This window comes from Sparus aurata, chromosome 6, assembly GCF_900880675.1.
Source record: "Sparus aurata chromosome 6, fSpaAur1.1, whole genome shotgun sequence".
Classification (NCBI taxonomy): Eukaryota; Metazoa; Chordata; class Actinopteri; order Spariformes; family Sparidae; genus Sparus; species Sparus aurata.
In genome coordinates this window covers 22551827-22573589 of record NC_044192.1, presented here as the reverse complement: position 1 = coordinate 22573589, position 21763 = coordinate 22551827, and the positions used below count along the sequence as shown (strand labels likewise).

The 21763-nt window shown below is 43.4% G+C and overlaps 1 protein-coding gene across 5 annotated transcripts in view; it reads left to right on the top strand.

The window, feature by feature from the left end:
• The window catches only part of LOC115582679 (inositol 1,4,5-trisphosphate receptor type 1), an 82687-nt gene that overhangs the window by 37983 nt on the left and 22941 nt on the right, over positions 1–21763 (top strand). For 2 of the 5 annotated variants that reach the window (XM_030418787.1, XM_030418785.1), the window contains 12 exons: positions 576–611; positions 6830–6877; positions 8255–8387; positions 11196–11383; positions 16110–16293; positions 16468–16721; positions 17253–17453; positions 17533–17643; positions 17971–18066; positions 18147–18290; positions 18721–18828; positions 18986–19178. In XM_030418787.1, the coding sequence (XP_030274647.1) occupies positions 576–611; positions 6830–6877; positions 8255–8387; positions 11196–11383; positions 16110–16293; positions 16468–16721; positions 17253–17453; positions 17533–17643; positions 17971–18066; positions 18147–18290; positions 18721–18828; positions 18986–19178 (1696 nt within the window). The remainder of the gene's footprint in view (positions 1–575; positions 612–6829; positions 6878–8254; positions 8388–11195; positions 11384–16109; positions 16294–16467; positions 16722–17252; positions 17454–17532; positions 17644–17970; positions 18067–18146; positions 18291–18720; positions 18829–18985; positions 19179–21763) is intronic. The other 3 variants (XM_030418790.1, XM_030418789.1, XM_030418788.1) reach the window with 2 other exon arrangements.

Genomic DNA, 21763 nt, shown 5'->3' with positions numbered 1-21763 from the left:
ATAAGCTGGAAGTTCCTCAATTGATTTTGATTTTACAAGTGTATTTTGATGTTGTTGCGTTCACATGTAGGATTATATAATCAGAGAAAGAAGTTGTCTCATCTGGAAGTTTAAAGCCTCATCTTTCAGAGATGTTTTTACACTTTATACAACACCAACCTTAAATACTTTAATTGAAACAGAAACAAAAAAAGTGGCAAAAAATGTAGTGTTCACATAGAAACAGCAATATGAGATTTATACATTACATTTTGATGTTTGACAACGCACACACAGTGCTAAGAGCGCCCTTATTTTGAAGGGGATTAGTTTGTTCCTCCTGCAGTCAATAAGGCAGCACTGGTTACTTCTCGGAAACGCTTTCAGCAGCACTCACCACGTTATGAGACTAATTCTGCTCACTGTGGGTAACATCCATTTATTAATCCTGTTTCCTCTGTGCTGCTGAAGTTGATGAGTATCCCCACATCCCCTTAACACACTTGACTAACATGTCGTGCTGTATTGACCTCTGCTTTACCTTCCTCCTGCCCGTGTTGTTATCTAACCACTTTAACCCCTCTGTTCTCTTTCAGCTCAGGGCCTTTGATGATGAGATGGATATGCCTAAGGTTGTTGCTCATTTTCTTCTATTCATGCCCTCGTTTCCCTCCGCTGTTGTCTGTCATGTCTGCGTAACACTAGTAGTCCTCTAACTGTATAGTGGCAGCTGCTGTGGGCGTGTGCTGTAGTTAGCGGAGGCTCTAGGCACAGCTGGTGACATAGGTGGTCGGCCGACTCAGTCCCATACACCTGCTGCACTGTCTGCCATAAACCGGTGTGTAGATCAACCGAAAATGGTGAGAATGAAAGAGAGATACTGTGGGGAGATAAGTGCTGTTGCTCAACAGGGTTGTGCTATCCCAAGTTTCAAGATGAGTCACTCATCAGCTGTGCTCACCCTTGTCACACTGGAGGTTAACGTGTCATATTTTCTGCCAGTGTAAACAGCATATCAAGTAAAATTCTTTTTGGGACATACTCTGTGGATATTTTGAAGATGCAATATGCATGAATTGGCCCCCTTTTGAATTCATGCTCCAAACAAATAGAGTATCTGTAGCTGCCATTAGCTGGTTAGCTTGGTTAGCCGTGCATCCACCGGTCCAGACTGGGAGCTCGGCGCAGTAGTGTTGGCTGGTTAGCGTGCAGACTCCAGGCGATATCTCTGCAAAATAATTCATAGAAGTCGAAACATCCAAACTGTTATTGTGTCACATTCTCTGGAAATTTGTGTTATTTTTGTTAGATTTTCAACAAAAATTCATACATATTGCACCTTTTAACTTGATCTGCAGTAAAATACCGTCACATTTCATTTTACTATATTATATATTGTACTTATACTCTTTCAAACAGAATGAAATCAAGAGTGATCATGAAGCTATTGGCTCATACTAATTAGACGACAAAAATAAATAAAAGACATCAAATGAAGAAAGCAAAGCTGCACTGGTCAGCTGACAATGATCATATAGGAAGGTAAATGAAGGTGTGCAATAGTAAAGCTGTAAAAGCCACAACACTTTCCTCACTCTCTTTTCTTGTCACCGAGGTGTTCTATTGTCTCAGTCAATGCTCAGCTCTCTGTAGGGTGTTTCCCCTGCAGCTCCTCTAGACGGCGATAGGGGGCACTGCGACTGTGCGCGCACCCTGGATGTGTGTGTATTAATGAATATGAGGGGCCGTGGCAGTCATTGAGGCTGTGTCCTAGTTTCCCTTGCCTGAGCTGCACGATTCCTGGGCCCCTGCCAACTCCGGGCCGAGGTTACATAAGAGCCAGGCTTTTTTTTTTCCTGGAACTCAGCCGCACCGCCGATGTGTGACCTTCAGCAGTAATTGCCAATAAAAGTGTGGAGGAGCTGTTTACCCACACCGCTGTTTTGTGTGTGTGTGTGTGTGTGTGTGTGTGTGTGTGTGTGTGTGTGTGTGTGTGTGTGTGTGGGGTGGGGGGGTGTTGTTTGCATGAGCGTGTGAGAGAGAGAGAGATGATCCCTCCACACACCTGTTAAATGCTGTATCTCTGTCTACACATGAAGCAAAACCCCTTTCCCAACCCCCCCATGTGCCAATCCTCATTTTTCTTTTTTTCCTCTTTTTCCCTTTTGGATTCATTAAATCATGACACAATTCCTCAACTACTCCCCCACTTCCACTCACACCCCTTCTCAGGGATGCAAACACAAGCCCACTCTGTGTAAACTAAATGAAGTTGGCTGTGAGTGTTTTTGTAGGTGTGATATCAAAGTGCGCACTTGGTGCTTCTTTCCTCTGCTGCCCTTTTGAGTAAAGCAGGACAGGACTCTATATGATCGAAGGGGATCAGTTATTGAACAGGAAACATGGCTGAAATAAGCAACAAAGGCCTGGGAGAGGTGTAACAGTGACATTAAAGGTGAATTAGTTAAACAGCACCAACAACATTAAATTAAAAGAAGCTTATACGGCTTTAAAGGTCTTATAGATGACAGTTTAGACATATATTTTCTTGAATGATTCATCTGCAGAGCTTGTTGAAAAGCGCATAATAAAAGTATCTCTTTTCCTTAAAAATATTATTATGATTGTACATTTTACATTTTAAGAATGTCAAGTCCAAAAGGGTCGTTTAAGAATTGTGACGGTTGGTTCCAGCTTCTATCAAGGTTTGTCAGCCAATGGTATATTAGTGCTGGTATCTTGTGGTATCTGGGTTTCGTAGTTCCCACCTTGTGTGAAAAAAAAATAAAAAATGGCTTTTTACGGCCTAGCATACTGTACAATTCACTCCTAACCTTTAGCTATCAAGCATAACCGACATTAGCATAAGCTAGAGTGCACAAGGTTAACGTTAGCTAGTGCACACAACGTAACGTTACCTACTGCTCACGACTATGGTGTTGGCTACTGCTCTCAGCAATAACGTTAGCTAGTGCTCACAGTGATAATTAGCTAATGCTCATGAAGTTAATGTTAGCAAGCTGCCGTAACCATAGCTAGCATTACCAACGCTAGAAATCGTTAGCTAGCCAATGTTAGCTATGTTATCACTTACTAGCTAGCAGAAGCAACGTGTGAATACGAGCAACAAACGGACAACCCCTTGAGAGGGCAGAGGATTCAAACAACAGAGGTTTTGTGTTGTGAATTAAGTTTCTAAATTAATGAGGTTTTTATCCAAAAAATGTGTACAGAAGATGTGCCTCTAAAATATGCAAATATGCAGAACAAAGATAACTATACAGTATCACTGGAATATGTTTTTTTTTTTATAAGTGATACACTGTGCTTGCGTACAGTTTATGTAAGCGTGTGTGAACTGGAGGCTTTATACAGTTAGATTCCGCACAAGTTCTCACTTCAGCTGTTTTTCGAAATCAAGATAGCGAGAGATGTATTTTTGACCACCCCAATGTGTTCACACCACACCATTGCTAAATGTCAGGGAGGTGATTATCAGCTAAATCCATAGCTCTTTGGCTGTCAGGCTTATGTAAGAGCCCGAGGAGTTCAGGATACACAGCGCTGGGCTTTTACTCTCAGGCTCCCCTCTTCACCTGGCCTCGTGTGTTGATGCGTGTGTGTGTGTGGTCTAGTCAAAGCTGTTATGCAAGCCCTCCATGTTGAAACTAAGTCATGTTTCATCCCCTTCACCTCCCCGTTTCTTCCCTTGGCAGGCTTGGGTGGATTTACAAGAAAAATCGTCTTATTTTCTTTTCTTTTTCTTTTAGATTTTAAGATAGCATCCGGCTTGCTTTTTAATCTTCTCAACACATTTTCTCTCGCGCTGGCAGCCATGCTTTGCCCACTCGGGCCAAGAGTGTAAAATTCATTCTACAGTGCTGGTATAGAAGTAGGTCATTCGCGATGAAAATGACAGAGCACTCTTTTTTTTAATTTAGTCTGCTGCTCTGTGAGCACAGAACAAGCAGGCGAGTGGTAAACCCCATTATTCGTGTCATTCACTACTGGTTTAAACATGAGTCAGTCTCAGCCTGCAAAACACATGTTTATTTATGCACTTTCAGAGGAAACACACAAACATAAAGTCAAATGCTATGCGAGTGTGTGTGTGCACGCTCATTTATTTCCTTCATTGTCGAGCTGAAAGGTGTGAGACTGATCAGGGGTTTGCCCCGGGGAGTTTCCAGTTTGGTGGAATGCACTGTGGTCGGGGCGGATGTGGCAGCTGTGAGGGCTTACTCTGTGGTGTCAATGGTCAGACTGGGGATGATTAGCTGCACGTATCTACTCTGATCAGCATATTGCTCTGTGGTGTGATGTGGTGACAGCGAAGGCAGCGTTCACAGATGTGTGGAAGATGTTGCTCCTCCAGCGTGCGGGTGAACGTGCAGCCCCCTGACCTGCCGCTGAACTCTGCCCCACTTTGGAATCAATAGTTGCGCATGTCACAAGTGACTTTGAAGTCTTGACACTAAAAAAAAAAACAAATCATGTCTGCTGAGCTGCAAACACGTCATAAACTTTTGATATTGCTTGTCAAGGAAAGCACAGGAAATATTAGAGATCATGAGCAATAGTAGCAATAGTAGCAATACCGTTACTGGATCCATGTTGAATTCAATAGTCCAGCTTTCAAATGACTTGTGCTCAAATGGCAAGATTTGCATTTGGTGTATTCCAGGGTATGTATGTGAGATATATTCTGTGTTTTCCCTTTTCTGCTTTCACATTGCGTCTACGTCTGTCACTTTCACTTTCTCGCTCTGTCTCACTACGCATTTACCCTCCCCACCCACGCACCGACCAACAAGCTCCATCTTTGTCTTACCTATTCCCTTTTTGAGATGCTGCTCGTCACCAGCCGTGTGTCTCTCTAAAATGGGGATTCTTTATGTGTTGAGAAAAATTGTTTAAATCACATTCAACACAGTATCCTTAAATAATGAGTCCTCGTCAAGCAGAAAGTGATTCTGTGTTCCTTGATTTGTGAAAAGCTGATGTTTTCAGAAATGCAATGTGAGCTGTTGAGTTTGGGGAGCATCTCATTCCTGGGATAAGATGCTCTATGCTGGGCGGGGGGCTGTGTAGATGGTTAGACCTGCCACATAAGTGAAAGTGTACAGTAGCTACTTTAGACGCGCTGCACCTACTGGCATCCATCAACACATCAAACCAGGGAATGTCTTTTGGATCTTTTGCATTTCGCTAGTAAAGTTAGAAACCTTCTGCGCCAAGCAGCAGTGAAGCTGTGGGTGCTTGATTAAAATTTGTGCATCATGCCCTTGACACTGACTGATAGAGAGAGAGCGAGAGAGAGAGAGAGCAGTTCAACTGTCAAATGTAGTAAATCCTGCTATGCTTGTTATTCTCTCTGTCACCCTCTCGGTCTTTAACTTGCTCTGCCTCTTGCCCTCCGTGTTTTTGGTGACAGATGGACACTGTAAGCAGCTCTGTGTCACTGGTTTAGTGGCCTGGTTCCTTTTGGAGTGATTATGTAACTCTAACCCCATCGCCCCTTGCCGCTCCTCTCCTCTCCCCTCACCCGCCCCTCCTAGTGTGTCTTTTTACATAACAATTCATGTGGAGCGCCTTTTTACCGGCTTCCTTTTGCCTCGGTGAACAGATACCACACATAGAGGAAGTGAATTCTGATACCGAAAGATGGTTTTCACCCTGAATCCCCATTGTTTGTGTGATCCTATGTAGAATGTTTAGCGACATCTGCAGAATAAATTCATGATAGTCACAGCTGGTTAACTATCAGGCCCACAACGGCTCTATTAAACTGACATTTAACAGTATGCGCACAAGTGACTTAAGCATCGAGGAGAAGAAAAGCCTTCTAAAATTTAAAGCAACAATATGTAGAAATCAACATTTTGTGCAATTTGGTGCCCGCCAACAGTTTCTGAGTGCAACGCCACTGTCATAAATACAGATCCCAGGTCTGTAACAGTTTGCCAGTAGTAACGTAGGTGCTAACTGCAAACAAAAGTCACTACTACATAACAATGTTACATGTTGAAAACTTGTTAAAGTAGACATGTATGTAAGGCTGTGACAGAGACACCATTCACCCTATTACAAGACACTGTACCATCAAAATAATTATGAAGCTGTTATTTAAAGGAAACATGTTGTTGATGGTGTTGTTGCTTTACAAGCTAGTAGCTCATATGTGCTTACATGCACAAACAACTGTCCCAGCGAGCAAAACAAAGAACAGAGAAACTCAGATTACAGCACGCGGAGAGAGTGTGACTTGATTCTCTGCCTTTATTTCATTTTGTTTACTCATCCCTGACTTCAAATGACTGTTTCAGTGCGATTTAAAGTTTTTGTTTTTTATTGCTTTTGCTGAAATATTAAAGGAGTAGTCATTTTGGGAAACAGGTTGATTATGTTTTCTGGTCACGTTGATCAGAGGAGACTCCCATATGTCAAGAAATATGGATTAAACAAACTAAAGATTAACCACACACACACACACGAGAGTGGTGTTGATCTTCTCACCTGGCTCCTGGTGGTGATAACCAAAAGCATTATTCACAGTGATGTTGATATGATTTAGACAATGAGAACCATATCCAATCACACTGGACATGTCTTTTAACGTTTTATCGATAGTCGACACCATCCACAACTGGAATGCTTCCCTGCTTGCTAACACAGCGGTATGTGCATGGCAACTCACACGGGGCAGATCTTTGCATGGCAATTTCAAACAGCCAAATAAGAACCTGATGTGGTTATTAACCTGACAATTACCTTTTTCTGAGCTGCATGAAAACTAACCCTGTGTTTGTATTTGTTGGACCGCTGTGCTCAAACCCCTCACTACACCCAGCAGCTGGATCAGAACCAGCCTGAGAAGCTGTTGGAGGACCAGAAGAGGGTAGGTACTCACAGCATGGCCGCTTCACCCACCTCTAACACCTCAGAGTCAGACGTCAGGTTTTGGATACACAGTGGGCGGATGTGTATCTCAATGTGAAAAAATGACCTGTCTGACTTTTTTTCCTATTTTTGTGTTTCTGATTTAACTGTAGGAAGAAAACAACGTTTTAATAACTTTCACGAAATATTTCCCTCTGCCTTCTTTTTTCTTATGGTGTCTATGGCACTGCAGTTATTTTACAGAGCCTCAAGTGTTTCCTTTAAAAACATGGATGTAATTTTGATATTCCAGAATAAAGGTATTGATCAGATTCATCAATATGTATATTCTTTCTGAGAGAGAACCATTATTTAGCAAGCCGGTATGCTTCCTATGTCCCTGACAAGCATGCTGCATCATAGTAATCACAGCACTGCATCTTTCAGGAGGGCGGTATTCTCAGCCTATTTAACATGTATTTATTTAATTACCCACCAACCCTTTTTGGCAAGTTCGATCAACAAGTTCATCAAATTAAAAAACACAGCATAGCGGCGTCATAGTTTTCAGAAAATTGCGAATCATTTAGACGACACCCAGACAGGAAACCATCGAAATTGGGCTCATGATTCAAGACCTCAGACAAAGGAAAGTATTCCCCAAGTAAGACCAGGAAACCATCTTCTGACTCATCCTCTTGTTACACACAATACATACAGGCGACTAACTACCTGCCAACAGAGGATGAGAATAGTGTTCTTCGCACCTCCTACATACACGAATCTTGACCTCCAGAGCATTACTATGGCAGCGCAGCTTACATAATGACCCTGTCGTCTGTCGAGGACCACCCACAGATGATTTGCACATAATCACACACAAACACACACACACCGGAAAAAAGCATAAAAAAATCCTCTCTTTCATTTCCTTCACTTTATCCCATGGGAGGTCTGTCAGGTAGCTATGTGCTGCGGTTGCCATGACAACGACCAAGTCGTGCTGCTGACTGGATGAGTCACAGTGTGGGAGGGCTGGCCCTAGGTCTGTCTACGTGAACACAGGACCTCACATTGTCATTACACAGGGTTGCTGCCGCTGATGATAATCGTAACAGAGTTGGTTGCGTGGGTGGTAAATGACAAAAACTTTAGGTTCTGTGTGCGTCACATATAAATGTAGGAATTCTTTAAATTCATTATTTAAAATAAAAAGTTGATTTATAGTCGCTCCATGACTGTGGATTACATAAAGTGGCTGTAATGGCAGGTTTGGGCTTCTTTATGTGCCCCTAAAAGGCCACAATACATCTCTGATGATGCATGCTATCCCTGTTATACAACAACTCCTCTGACATCATGTCATTACATCCTTTCCTTTCTTTTCCTCTCCTAGGGCGAGGCACTGAGACAGATTCTGGTGAGCCGTTACTATGGCAACTTTCATCGAAGTGGTGGGCGGAGGGACAGCCTGACGTCATTCAGCAATGGCCCCCTCAGTCCGGTAGGACCTGGCAAAAACCAATCAGGTGGGACTCCATGACTGCTCATTTTCTCGACACTGAACACAGAAGTTTGTTGTTAATAGTTTACAGCAGGAAGTGATGAGCGCACCCAAACACTTCTAAATGGGCCGCTGTGTCTGTGAAGCATTAACCAAAGGCCCCTGCCAGAGAGAAGCATGACTTTGCCGCCAGTAACGACTACCAGGGCACGAAGTCTAGATAAACCTTTTCGTGTTGGTTAACCAAATTGTTTTGTGCCCCTGAAGTCGTAGTAAAGCAAAGTTCTTCGCTCAGTGATGTTATATAAGGTTGAGGCTCTATCTGTCTGGCCCTGAGCCGGTTATCAGCTCCAGAGCTGTGCTGCAAGCTGCCCTTTGAGCACGCAGAGCACAACACTCTTATCTCTACCTGATAAAATGGTCATTGTGTCACTATCTGCAGTCAAAATACTGCAGCAATGCATCTCTGTGCATTGTTTCTCCTTCTATTTGAGTTATTACTTCTATATGTAACATGTATGACGTAACATTGAATCTGCATATAGATTCTGGCAGACATATTGCTGCCAGTGGTACCAATCTGTTACTCATAAAAATTCATTGCTAATATATTGACCCAGTAACCAGACTGGCTGGTTGTCTGCTGTGCCACACATGGCGGTGTTTTAACATTCAGTGTGACATACCACCATGTACTGTACGCACACGATGTGTATCACACAGCTGTCATGAATGCCCCAGATGTTTATGTTGCATTTTTTAACTGAACTCAAAGACTGAGAGAAAACCACCCTGGTTCCTGGTTCACCATCTCTCCCATGTGCACCAAGATGTTGGCAAACTTCCAGCCTGCAGGAAGCGTACCCCCTCCCCTGTGTGATCCACTTTTCACTGTTGCTAGGTGACAAGCTGCTACTTCCTGTGAAAACAGCCTTTGCACCTGTTGCAGAAACAAGAGCCAGGCTCAGAATTCCATATGTACCCTGAAGCTGAGGCCTCAGGGGGGAAAACCTGCAGGAGGAGTTGTGTACAATGAATTACACGACCACACTGATATGCTGATTAGTACAGGGATAGCATTACAGTAGTGAGTAGACTTGGACTTTGAACAAAATTATTTGTCCTAAATCTTAACCTGGATCAATAAAAGTCTTGCCTCATATGATTAAAACAGAAGAGCTCAAACTTTCTTCCCTGGAGGGCCAAAATTGAAAGATGATGGTCAATTGTATTGATTGATGCAAAATGGCACCCAGATATCAAGTTCCCTTAATTAACTGACTTCCTGCGCAGTGTCACTTTGCCTGCTTGCGGACCTCGGCGCAAGCGCCTCGGTCCTGACTGCATCACTGTCGTGCTCAAATGACGTTAAAGCACACCCTCTCGGGTAATATTGCTTAATTATTTTCATTGCCTGAGCAAAGCAGGCAAAGTGACACTGCTCAGGAAGTCAGTTAATTAAGGGATGGAGATGGATACACTATTGCCACAGACTTGGCGGAGTAATATTTTGAGTAATGAGTCAGGCGTGCTGTCATGCTGATTTGAGCATGGTCTAAATGTCTTGTTGACAAATCAGATTGCTTGGTCGGAACTACTTGTTGTATAATTAATGATAAGGGATGCTCCTTATTTAAAGGGCATTTTTTTCAGTCATATCTTAAAGGAAATCTTTTGGTGTTACTTTTATGTTGCTTTGTGCAAAATATCAAGCTTTTGCAGTGTTACTGGTCAAATATTTATTATATAATATGTAAATATAATGAGCAAAACTAAAACTGAAATTTGATAAGAATATATTTAATTACAAAATTATAGTCTTACTTCTGCCAAGCTGGTTATGTTTTCACCTGTGTCTGTCAGTTGGTTGGTTTGAAGGATTTCCATGAAACTTTGAAGGAGGACGAGTGGGTACAATTTGATGCGATCACAGTTTTGGTTAGGCTGTCATGGATGGTTTAAAATTTAGAGCGATACAGGGCTATCGACTTTGATATTGGTTAACCCCTTAAGGAACACCGTTCCAACATAGGAACACCCTTGTGTTTGGACGGAAACCAAAACCTGTGTTCCAACCTCTGTAACTCTGTGTCAGTATGTCACAGAATCACACTTACACTTCTAGAAAAAACTTGAGGGTGTTACCTTTCCAATGGTACCAAGCACATCCCTGAGTCTCAAACTATGTGGGAGCTGTCGTGCTTTTAATTTCGGTATGTCATTTTGGAAAAATAACCTTAAAATGGGGGCGTTCATTAAGAGATTTAAAGCTAGGGTCTACAATCCTGGAGAGCTAGCAAGAGAGCTAGCAAGATTTGAAAGTGGCACCTCCTCTAAGGAGGAAAAGAAAGCCAATCCGTGCCGTCAGATTTTTCTCAGTTCTACAGCTGCCACAGAGGTCCGATTATTTTCGTTCCTTTTTCTGAATACATAATGTATTGACTACTCTCAGGATAGCACGATCATTTTACCCAGTATAACAAAATGTGTTTCTGAACAACATTACAGACCCTAGCTTTAATTGAGTTAAAGGGGACTGTTCGGCGTCGGCTGAGGTATGCAGTCTATTGAGCGCCATTCTTGCTATAATAGTTATTTTTTATGAAGTAAATAGAAGCTCAAGGGGCTGGCTAAAGAACAATTTATAAAAATATGTCTGTTTAGTTTTTTTTCTTTGTTAAATACCTGCAAATTACTTCTATTGCTGCCAAAAAGTTAAACACAGGGACTAATTCAGACTAAGCTATATTGGATTCCATTTGATATAATCTGAATGGAAGTCAGTGATTCAAATGTATACTTTACACATGTCACTCTGTCCTCTGTCGTGCAGGATTAGGGGGTCCTGGGGGCCTAAGTCGAGGTGAAATGAGCCTGGCAGAGGTTCAGTGTCACCTGGACAAAGAGGGAGCCTCTGACCTGGTCATCGACCTCATCATGAACACCACCAGCGACCGAGTCTTCCAAGAGAGCATCCTCCTGGCTATTGCATTGTTGGAAGGTGGAAACACCACCATCCAGGTCAGTTAACCCCTAATCTCAGTCATCTGCGGACAAACCCTGCTGTTGAACTGCTCACCTGCAGCTCCATTCAATAATTAAATGGTAAAATCAAAACCCCATTAACTGCTTACCTTTTCACCCAGGGTAACTTATATGCAGTGTTTTTAATTTCACGGGCTGTTATCAATGTGAAGGCTCAGCTTATCCCACAGTGCATCTGTGCATGACCTGCTATGATTCGATCAGTGGAAAGAACACAGTGTCATGGATGGAAGTTTTCATTACTGGAGGATCTGCTGTATATGGGTCAGTGTGCCACTATAGCTGCATGTACATTAGAAAGGCGGCTCTACTCTGCCTCATATCTAGCACTAAATCATTTGGCTGAAAGGCCTGGCCAGCTGCTAACGATGTCAGTAGTAGATAAGAGAAAAGTAGATTTGTATTACAAAACATTTATTTCCTCTTCACTTTGGGCTGTCGTATGTGTGTGTTAGGCGATGTAAATGAATGTTCTGTCCTTATTTGCTTTAACCTGAGCCTCTCTAACTCTGCTGTCTCTATCTGTCTCCTTTCCTCTCGTCTCCCTGTCCGTCGCTGCGTCTGTCGGTCTCGCCGTCTTTCCATCTGCCTGTCCGTCTGCGCGTTGTTATGCAAGCATGGGGCTTGCATAATCAGGTTAGAGCGAGGAAGCCACTGTGGCAGAGATAATGCTTTGGCTTCCCACGGCTGCTGCACAGTTACGTCACGTGATCCGTCTGCGTTACATAAGGCCTGTGTGAATGAACAATGAGGAATGTTTCAGCCTTCAAAACATTCCAGCCTCTCTACCGCTCCCTCGCGCTCTCTTGCCGGCCCAAACTGGGTCATGCTGGGCCTCCGGAACTGGGGCAGTGGGGAGAGAGGGCGGAGGGACGAGGGGGAACACAGAAGGGGATTGAAGAGAAATCGGAGCTCCTCTTACCCAAGTTTGTTCTGAAAACGGAGGTTTCTGTGGGAGGGTAAACTGCTCTGAGTGCAGCTGCAGAAATGTACCACAAAGTACAAATATTTGTGTTCTTTGAGTCACTTGATACTTTCCGAAAATTTTTTGAGTTTAAGTAAACCCTGGCTTTTATCCCAAACATATGTGCACAAATACAAAAAAAACATAACCTTTTCTACAGACTTCAGGTGAGAATTTGCTCCGCAAGAAAGCAAAAAAACCAGCTGGCTTTTGTCAGTGTCTTCATTTGACGTGACTAGCAGAGCACCTGTTGTGTCTTGTATATCTTGCTGTCACGTAACATAGTTAACTATTTACTCATGACCTACATAGCGCACCGAAATAAACCAGGCAGTAGAGATCCAAATTGCGTGCGTAGTCACTCACTCGTTCTCTTTCTGCTGCCATGCAAAGCGTATGTGTAGGTGTCCCTGGGTGCTTTACAGCCAGTGCATTTTTCATGCTTTCTAGTCTTGCTGGCTCCTTTCCTGTGGCAGCCATGAGAGCCCAGACGGCTGTAAATTCTGTTGTGACACGGCGACTTGTGACATTTAACTCGTCAGCCATCTGGTGTGTAACAAGCATGATGTTCTGCTTCCCTCCAATAACTCTCTCAGGTGTGTGGTTTTTTTTTTCATTACTGCAAATACACACTGTCAGGTGGAAAAATAACAAGAGAGGATGCTGGTTTTTTGAGGAATGGAGGGAAAAGGAGTTGGAGCAGAGCAGAGCTGCAGTTCCATTTGGTTTGCATGTGGTGCTGCCTGACATGAGAGGGAGGGCGAGAGAGGGAAAGGGAGCGCAAGTATAAATAGCTGTTACATAACATCCCTTTGTTGATGCCAAGTGGCTGAACGGAAGGAGAAGGGAAAGCGCTATGACCTTGTTTTTCAGTGTTGTCCGCCCCCACCTCGCCCCACTCCTCTCCCCGTCTCATTCCTCTCAGGGTTTGTCTCCATGGATACAGACAGGGCTCTGTGTTTACCCAGCACTACAGGGGGGGCCCCTGAGATGCTTGTCCCTCTCCCCTCTCTCCCTCATCCTGTTACCCTTCCCTCCATCCTCTCCTTGACCACCATGTGTTGCTTCATCCATAACGTCACTCCCTCCATCATGCCATTCTCCTACTTGCTCTTCAAGTGCTATCAACACACAGACGGCATCTTGATACGGCATCACAGATTTTGTCACTGGGTGCATGAGGTGCGGTGTCGAAACCCAACAGAGGCAGCAAATGTGGTTAGACATGAAAGTTTTCGGATTCAAGTCGAGACCCAACCTCACATGCATTTCTGAAGAAGCCATAAAATGAAAGTCTGCTGTGGTGTTTGTCTGTACTGCGGTCTTCCATCTTTATGCGCAGGCTTTGCCTTTGTTTCAGTGACTCACACCATCCACTGAAGTCTGCCCAGTTCTTAGAAACAGGCTCTTTTAAAAAAACAACTCTTTCACTCTGCTGCCGCTGCTGCTGCAGGTGAAAACTTTCACTGCTGAATAATATAATTAATAACTCTTACGTGACCATTGCGTTCCCCTCACGGCCACCATCAATCAACAAACGTGTCACCGCCTACAGTGAAATATAATAGCTCAGCTAACTCTGATTCATAAGATGAAGTATCCCTGCTGGCACGGTGCTGGTCCTGCCAATCCTGCACTGTGACGCTGAGAATGAATCTGATATCCTAATAACGTGATATTCTCTGGAAATTAATGTGATTGCATAAGAATAAAGTTGGCAGTCGCAGAGTTTCAGAGAAATTACTGTCTGTGGGTGTGTCCACTCAAAAATTGGCATGTGCCTGTGCCTGCTACAGCTGACCTACTTTTGCGAGTGTAAAAGTCAGTGGGCGTGTTAGCGTATGCGCGCTCCAGCTTGTGTGTGCTTGTACTGTACAAGTGTGTCTGTGTGCGTGTGTGTCTGTGCGAGTTATGTAATGGTAAAGGTTGAGGGCGGGGGGGTGAGGAGGGGTGCCTCCCTCACCCCTCCTCACCTCTTCCACTGCTGGAGGACATAGTTATGTGAACAGAGACAGACCGGTATGACCATCTCACACACACATACACACACACACACACACACACACACACACACACACACACACACACACACCTCCCTCCCTCCTCAGGCATGCTGTGAGTTGTGAGCTGTTCGTGGGTTGCCAGTGCTGCAGCTAATCCCTCTCTGCACTCTCCACTCTGTCATCAAGTTGTTTATTGCGCGATGGCCTTGCCCAGCAGCTCCCCCCTCCACCTCTCTTCCCCCCCCCCCCCCCCCCATTCTGCTATCTCCTCGTCCCTGAGTGTGTTGGCAGAGTGTGTACGTGCAGGAGCGCTGCTGCTCAGTGGTGGAGGGCCAGGGTGGGGCACGAAAAAAAAAAAAGGCTCTGGAATCTGCCTCGGGGCACAAGCACACAGTTATGTCATTGTTTCTTTGGAAGAAACTTGGCGGCGGCATTAGCTCTGTGTTGTGTTAATAATTTGCATACACTCGCTTGTTTGACTGCTTAATTGATAGGTCACTATTTTGAGTCTTGAAAGAAAATGTTGCGCAGTGTGTTTAACAGTATTTTCCAAATCATGTAAATCTCAGACTGTGTCCTTGGAGGAGGACGGACTTCGTGCTTGTCTAGTCCATTTATCATTTTCCCGAAACATTTTCCTTGTGACTACCATTTATTTGTTTCCTCCGGTAGCTCAGTTTTACATCTAACCTGGAAAGACGGCTGGTTATGTAACAACTTTGACAACTGGCCTAAATACTGTCTGATAACATTCCATCTCCCTCCCTCTTCCCCTCTCTCAATCGTCTGCTCGTTTCTGACTCCCTCATTCCCTCTTTGGTGTCTGTCTTTCGTCTCTAACTGTTCCTCTCCCCCTCTCACCGCCATCTCAGTTTCCCAATCTGTGTAAGTGGGCCAGGCTTCTCCCTCTCGTGTCATTTTTCACCCCGTTAGTGTGGCGAGGCTGCTGCTGCTGCTGCTCCTGGTTGAAGCCTTTCCATAGGCTGCAGCAGATAACAGCTCTTACATAATCAAAACAACAGCCCTGTGGGTTGGGACACGGTGTGCTCGCAGGCCTCGAAAAGTGTTCTAATTCTGCATGACCCCATTCCACATCAGTAACAGCAGCATTTAAACCCTCACTAAACCCAGCCAGGCCTCCCTGTGTATAATGTTTTGTGAGGGTCCAGTCAAGACCATTCTGATTTATTTGTATAAATCCAATGCAATATGCTCACAGACAAAGAATTTTAAACAAAACCAAACCCAAGCTGGCAACTTGAGGCCAAGTCCGTGCTCGCTGTTCCAACATCACGTTCGCTCGTTTCACCCTTGGAACCCTGCGCTCTGAAAAACAGTTGCATAATACAAACTCGGAGAGGAAAATAAGGTCACCAATGTTGGCATGTAACAAGTTGTAAATAAAGAGTTGTTTACAGCTAAAACAAATGACTATGGCTGATTTTAGGCCAATTATAGATACCGATGCAGTGCCCGTTCAAGCATCAGATTATCTCATGATGTGAGTAGTTCACAGATCCAGACTGGGATCTGCGGGGAAAATCCTTCTTGGGCCGCAGGGGAATTTTTTGCTACAATACCTCAAGTGACCACAGGGCAAGATTGGGAGCAAGGCTGTGCAGCTCTGTCATCTCCAGGTGTATTATACATTTATGGATTAAATATGAGCCCAGCTTCAGTATGCAGAGACATGAAGCCAGAGCGCTGATGGTTTCAATTGTCTCTTTCTGTACAGCGTTCCTTCTTTTGCCGTCTGACAGAAGACAAGAAATCAGAGAAGTTCTTCCGGGTCTTCTACGACCGTATGAAGCTGGCCCAGCTGGAGATCAAAGCCACGGTGACAGTAAACACGAGCGACCTGGGAAACAGGAAGAGAGATGATGACAGCCAGGACAAAGATGTCCCTGTTCGCAAAAAAGGTCAGAGGTCACTCACTGTGGTCTAATGTTTGATCTCATATAAGAAGTGCAAGCAAATATGTACATTTTTAACCACATAATAAACCCGTGTTCAAGAATCCAGGATAGAAAGAGGATTTATGAGGGTTTCTTGACTGTATCCTCAGTTTCTCTATGGTTCCTTTCTCTGTTTAGCCAGAGACTCTGCAGTTGTCATGACGGAGGATGTGAGAGAGCAACTGATAGAGGCCTCGTCTGCCACAAAGAAGGCTTTTAACTCCTACCGACGTGAAGCGGACCCCGAGGACCACTTCAACGCGGCCGATGGCCAGCCCAGCGCCGGGGACAAGAACCAGGACGAGGGAGAGATGAGTTTTGTAATCGTTATCATGCAGCCCATCCTGCGCTTCCTCCAGCTTCTCTGTGAGAATCACAACCGCGACCTCCAGGTGGGGCAGACTGAGCTACAGACTCATTTTTTTCCATGTACTGGATGCTTTTGCTTCTTCATGGCAGGCTTTAGACACTTTGGAGAGGTGCAATGGATTTATTACCAATGCCAAATTCCTTAATCATCATTGTCATTTGGTTTCTTGTTTCTCTTGCATATATTATTCGTGTTATATGAAAGGAAGAAGAGACGGGAGCGAAAACAGAGTGGTTCAGACAGAAAATACAGAGCTGCAGCACTGGACAGTATGAGAAAACAGATGTGGTCTTTGAGCACCAAATCATGTAAATCTATTCTAGTAGTAACTTGAATGCAATGATGAACCTAAAAAAGGACATAATATATCTCCTTTAAAACTTCCGCTGAGCTCTGACTGACAGAGGAGTAAGTAGTTCATGACAGGTGCTAAGCTATTCCTCCATCATTTAGTTTTTCCCTTTGGTTTTGCTTTGTTTATTAATGCTTTATATCCAGTTTAGTCCAGATGGACCTGTCAAATTCACATTCAGCTGGTTTTTTATCCCCTCAGAACTTCCTTCGCTGTCAAAACAACAAGAACAACTACAACCTCGTGTGTGAGACTCTGCAGTTCTTAGACTGTATCTGTGGCAGCACTACAGGGGGCCTCGGCCTGCTGGGACTCTACATCAACGAGAAGAACGTGGCCCTCATCAATCAGACTCTGGAGAGTCTCACAGAGTACTGTCAAGGCCCCTGCCATGAAAACCAGGTACATAAGAGACCAGAGAGGGAGCTGAGACTGTACTCTGGCACTTTTTGATACATTTTTTTTCTTTGTTTACCTTCAGAATTGCATTGCCACTCATGAGTCCAATGGAATTGATATCATTATCGCCCTGATCCTTAATGACATCAATCCACTTGGGAAAAAGCGGATGGACCTGGTGCTGGAGCTCAAGGTGAGTGAAGTGGAGGAAAGATCTACATCTCTGTGCAAAACTGGGGAATGGGGTTAACTCTGGCTTTGGGTCTTGGGCCAGAAATGAGGGGAAAAATTGTGCAGTAGTTTAGTTTTGCAGTAAGATGGAATATCACTAACAGGGTACAAGCGTAAGAGCTGGACATTCATTCGTCTGAGCTGAACTAACTTATGTGCTCGTCTGCCAAGACAAATAGCTGCAGAGTACATTTTCCTAGATCATCAGGGTTTCAGCCCATTTTCCTTGGATGGAGAAACTGACGGAGCTTAAGTTCATACCGCTTTCTCTCTTTTTTTTCACTCTCAGAACAATGCATCCAAGCTGCTGCTCGCCATCATGGAGAGCCGTCACGACAGTGAGAATGCAGAGAGGATCCTGTACAATATGAGGCCGAAAGAGCTGGTGAGAAATCGGTGTATGCCCAAGCTACAATATCACATGTGTCATTAAAAGTATAAATGCTGTTGTGTGTACTTGTCCAGGTGGAGGTGATAAAGAAGGCATACCTGCAGGGAGAGGTGGAGTTTGAGGAAACAAAGGAGGAGGAGGACAACGGGGAAGAGGAGGAACATGATGCCGCCTCCCCCCGAAATGTCGGACATAATATCTACATTTTAGCTCACCAGGTCCGTTGTTCAACTCTGCAACATGTTCTGTAGAGACCAATGTTGAGTGTGCAAGTACAAACACAACATTATATAATTTAATGAAATGATTAACTATTAGTTACTTTGCAGCACTGGTCAAATGTATATGGTGGCACACAGCAACAAGAAAAAAGCTTCTAAGTACAAATGTTTAAGTACTGTCCTTAAGTACAGTTTTAAAATATTTGGACTTTTCCTTTTTTCTACCACTTTATTCTCAGACTACAATTCAGAGAAAAATATTGTACTCCTTTGTAACAAAATATAATCTATCCCGAAGATAAACTTTATAAAGTAGTTAAACAACCGTTACCAGCTTCAACAGCAGTGATTGTAATCCAGTGTTTCTACACTGTGGTATTGCTACTTTTACTTAAGTACAAGATCTGAGTACTCTTTTCACCTTCAGTTGGCTCGTCATAACAAGGAGCTGTCCATCATGTTAAGACCCGGAGGGGCCAGCGGGGAAGGAGACGAGGCCTTGGAGTTCTACGCCAAACACACCGCTCAGATAGAGGTCACCACACACAGCCACAGTCGCATAGCAGAAATTTACAAAACAAGTTAATCATCTAGAAAAGTCAATGTTTGCAAACAAACAAATAGACCCTGTGTGGACCAACAGAAGCCAAGGTATTTTCACCATGGAAGTGACGGTGTGTCTCTCTGTTCAGATCGTGCGTCAGGACCGCACCATGGAGGAGATAGTGTTCCCCGTGCCCAACATCTGCGAGTTCCTGACCTCGGAGTCAAAGCTGCGAGTCTACTACACCACGGAGAGAGACGAGCAAGGCAGCAAGATCAACGACTTCTTCCTGCGAGCGGAGGACCTCTTCAATGAGATGAACTGGCAGAAGAAGCTCAGAGGTAGGCTTACATTGTAACATGGGATGACAATACACATGACTGATATTATTACTATTATATTATTTCAGATGATACAAGACCATCCTCGAATGAATGAACGATTATAAACTTGAGTTTGGAGAAATAAATGATTCTTTTGTAGAGAGAAGTGTCATAACCCACCACTGACATATGGGATGTATGTTATTTAAGGAATTCTGGTCATCAATACTTACTGTGAGAATGGATTAATTGTTCAACAAAACAAAACTTGCAGATATTTAAAATTGTATTAAAACTAAATGAATGAGAACCAACAAATCTACAAGTTTGACGAGGTGGAAGCAAAGAGCATTTTTGCCCGACAGATGATCATAGGGGTTACGGGTTCAAACTCTGATAATCAGCTAATGGATCACTCAACTGATTTGCTTCAGACAAGAGATGCCAGTGACAATTATCTTAATAGGAGAGCACAATAGGAGGTAACAGGAGTGGTGAAAGATGTCTGTTGAGATGTGGCAAGTAAGAGCAAAACATCACAAGGAGCATAAAGTTCTAGTGAGCTCGCTGGGTTATTCAGGTTCACTTCAGTGTCCTCATGTTTGTTTTAGGGGCTTCCTGATCAGCCTGTCAGCTGATGTTTTGCACAGCTTTAGTGCTTTTTTTCCCAGAAATAACTTGAATGAATATCTACGACTGCTGCAGTAGTGGTAGAAGTATTCAGATCCTTTTCTTTGGTAAGAGTGATAGAACCACGCAGTGAAACTACGACCACAACTAAAATTCAATCGTGTGTTCACAATCAAAAGTGTTCTCTGTGCAGTAAAATGGTCCCTGTCAGTGTTTCTTTATTAGACATGGTGTATTTTAATAGTATTGCTGTATTATGTTGGCTATAGGGGTTTAAAGTTGAGCAAATTTTAACGACTCTATGTCCTGTTGGGTTGGTTTAACCTACAGTGACACATCATATTCCGTAAGATCAACATATGTTTGTTAGTGTCTGTTTAAGGACCACGTTTCCCTAAAAAAATGTGCTGTTGTCAACTCTGTGATGAGGCTTTTTCCCGTAATTTAGGAGTGTTTTTAAACAACTTGCTCAGCTGAGGAAGTAGAATAAGTTTTTCAACCCATGACGGAACTCTTCATCCTTCAGTTCGTTAACAGTTGTCACACAATTGTGATGTAGTGGAGTAAAAGTATAAAGTTACATCAAGAAGTACAAGTACCTTGAATTTGTACATAAGCACATGAATAAATGTATTAAGTTACGTTCCACCTCTGCTGATTGGGTGCAGTGAGGTGGCTCGATGCTTCGCTTGCTTTCGCCTCACAGTTTTTCTTCGGGGAGTTTGCATGCTATGCTTGCGTTTGAGTGCTCTGGTTTCCTCCCACAGTCCAGAAGCTTACATGGTTTGGAAACTCCCAATTAACAATAGGTGTGAATTTGCTTGTGTAATTATGTCTCCTGGTGACACACTGGTGACTTGTCCAGGGTGTAACCGGCCTCTCGCCCCGATACGAGCTGCAATAGACCTCAGTCTTTGCGAGCCTGGACACGATGAGCAAGCATGGAAAATGGATGGAGGGATGCGTATCCCCATCACTGTCAGCAGGGCTAACAATGTCATCGTGTGTGTCTGTGTTTGTGTGTTTTTGTGCGTGCACTCATGTTACACATGCGCATGTTTCCACTGTCTAAAAGCAGACAGGGGCTTTCCACATCCTTTGAGCCGTGAAACATTTGTACAGTAACCTTATGAATCACAACTGAGAGCTCAGTTGCTCACGCACACAAACATACACACACAGACCCGCACCCACACTCACACTTGTAATCCACGTACGAGGCTTCATACCCACACAGAGCCATATTCTGTCTCTCAGACAGAAGAGGGGATGGACAGAAAAAAGTCCCTGCATCTGTTTCTCTTTTAGCAACGCCAGAGGACAAAACATAGTCTACTAAAAGCCAGGTTCTGTGTGTGAAGGTCAAAGATGAGCCTTATTTATTCCTTTTGACCTTTGTCATAATTCTATTTCAGTATCAACATTAAAACAGACATAATTAACAATGTTGGCTGCTCTAAGTTGCCTTCATGTTTTCAGTAACACTTAATAACCATCATCAACAAATGGTGTATAGTTAATTTAACATTAGTTAATAGTTATTTCACTGTTAACAAACAATAAAATGCTTTGTAAATGATTTATTAGACAATTGTTTATTATAAAGTGGCAGCGGATATTTATTTTACCATGTAAATGGTTGATAGATACTTTGTAGTTCATCTGAAATCAATGTTTGGATAATCTTTTTAAAGTAGCAACTGATGTTTATCTTTACTATTGATTAATAAGTTATTTATAAAGCATTTTATCGTTTGTTTACTATTGACTAACTATTAACTAAAGTCTGTTTTGCTATACATTTGCCATTCATCAATGAAGGTTATGAGAAAGTGGTACCAAGTTTTTAAAGCACACACTGTCTCAATATTACTTTAAACAGTGGGGGTCCTGAGAAGTCCTCAGGTCGTTTATCTAAGTCAATGTACAAACACTACAATGTAAACATACTACATTACAGTTATCTGGTTATC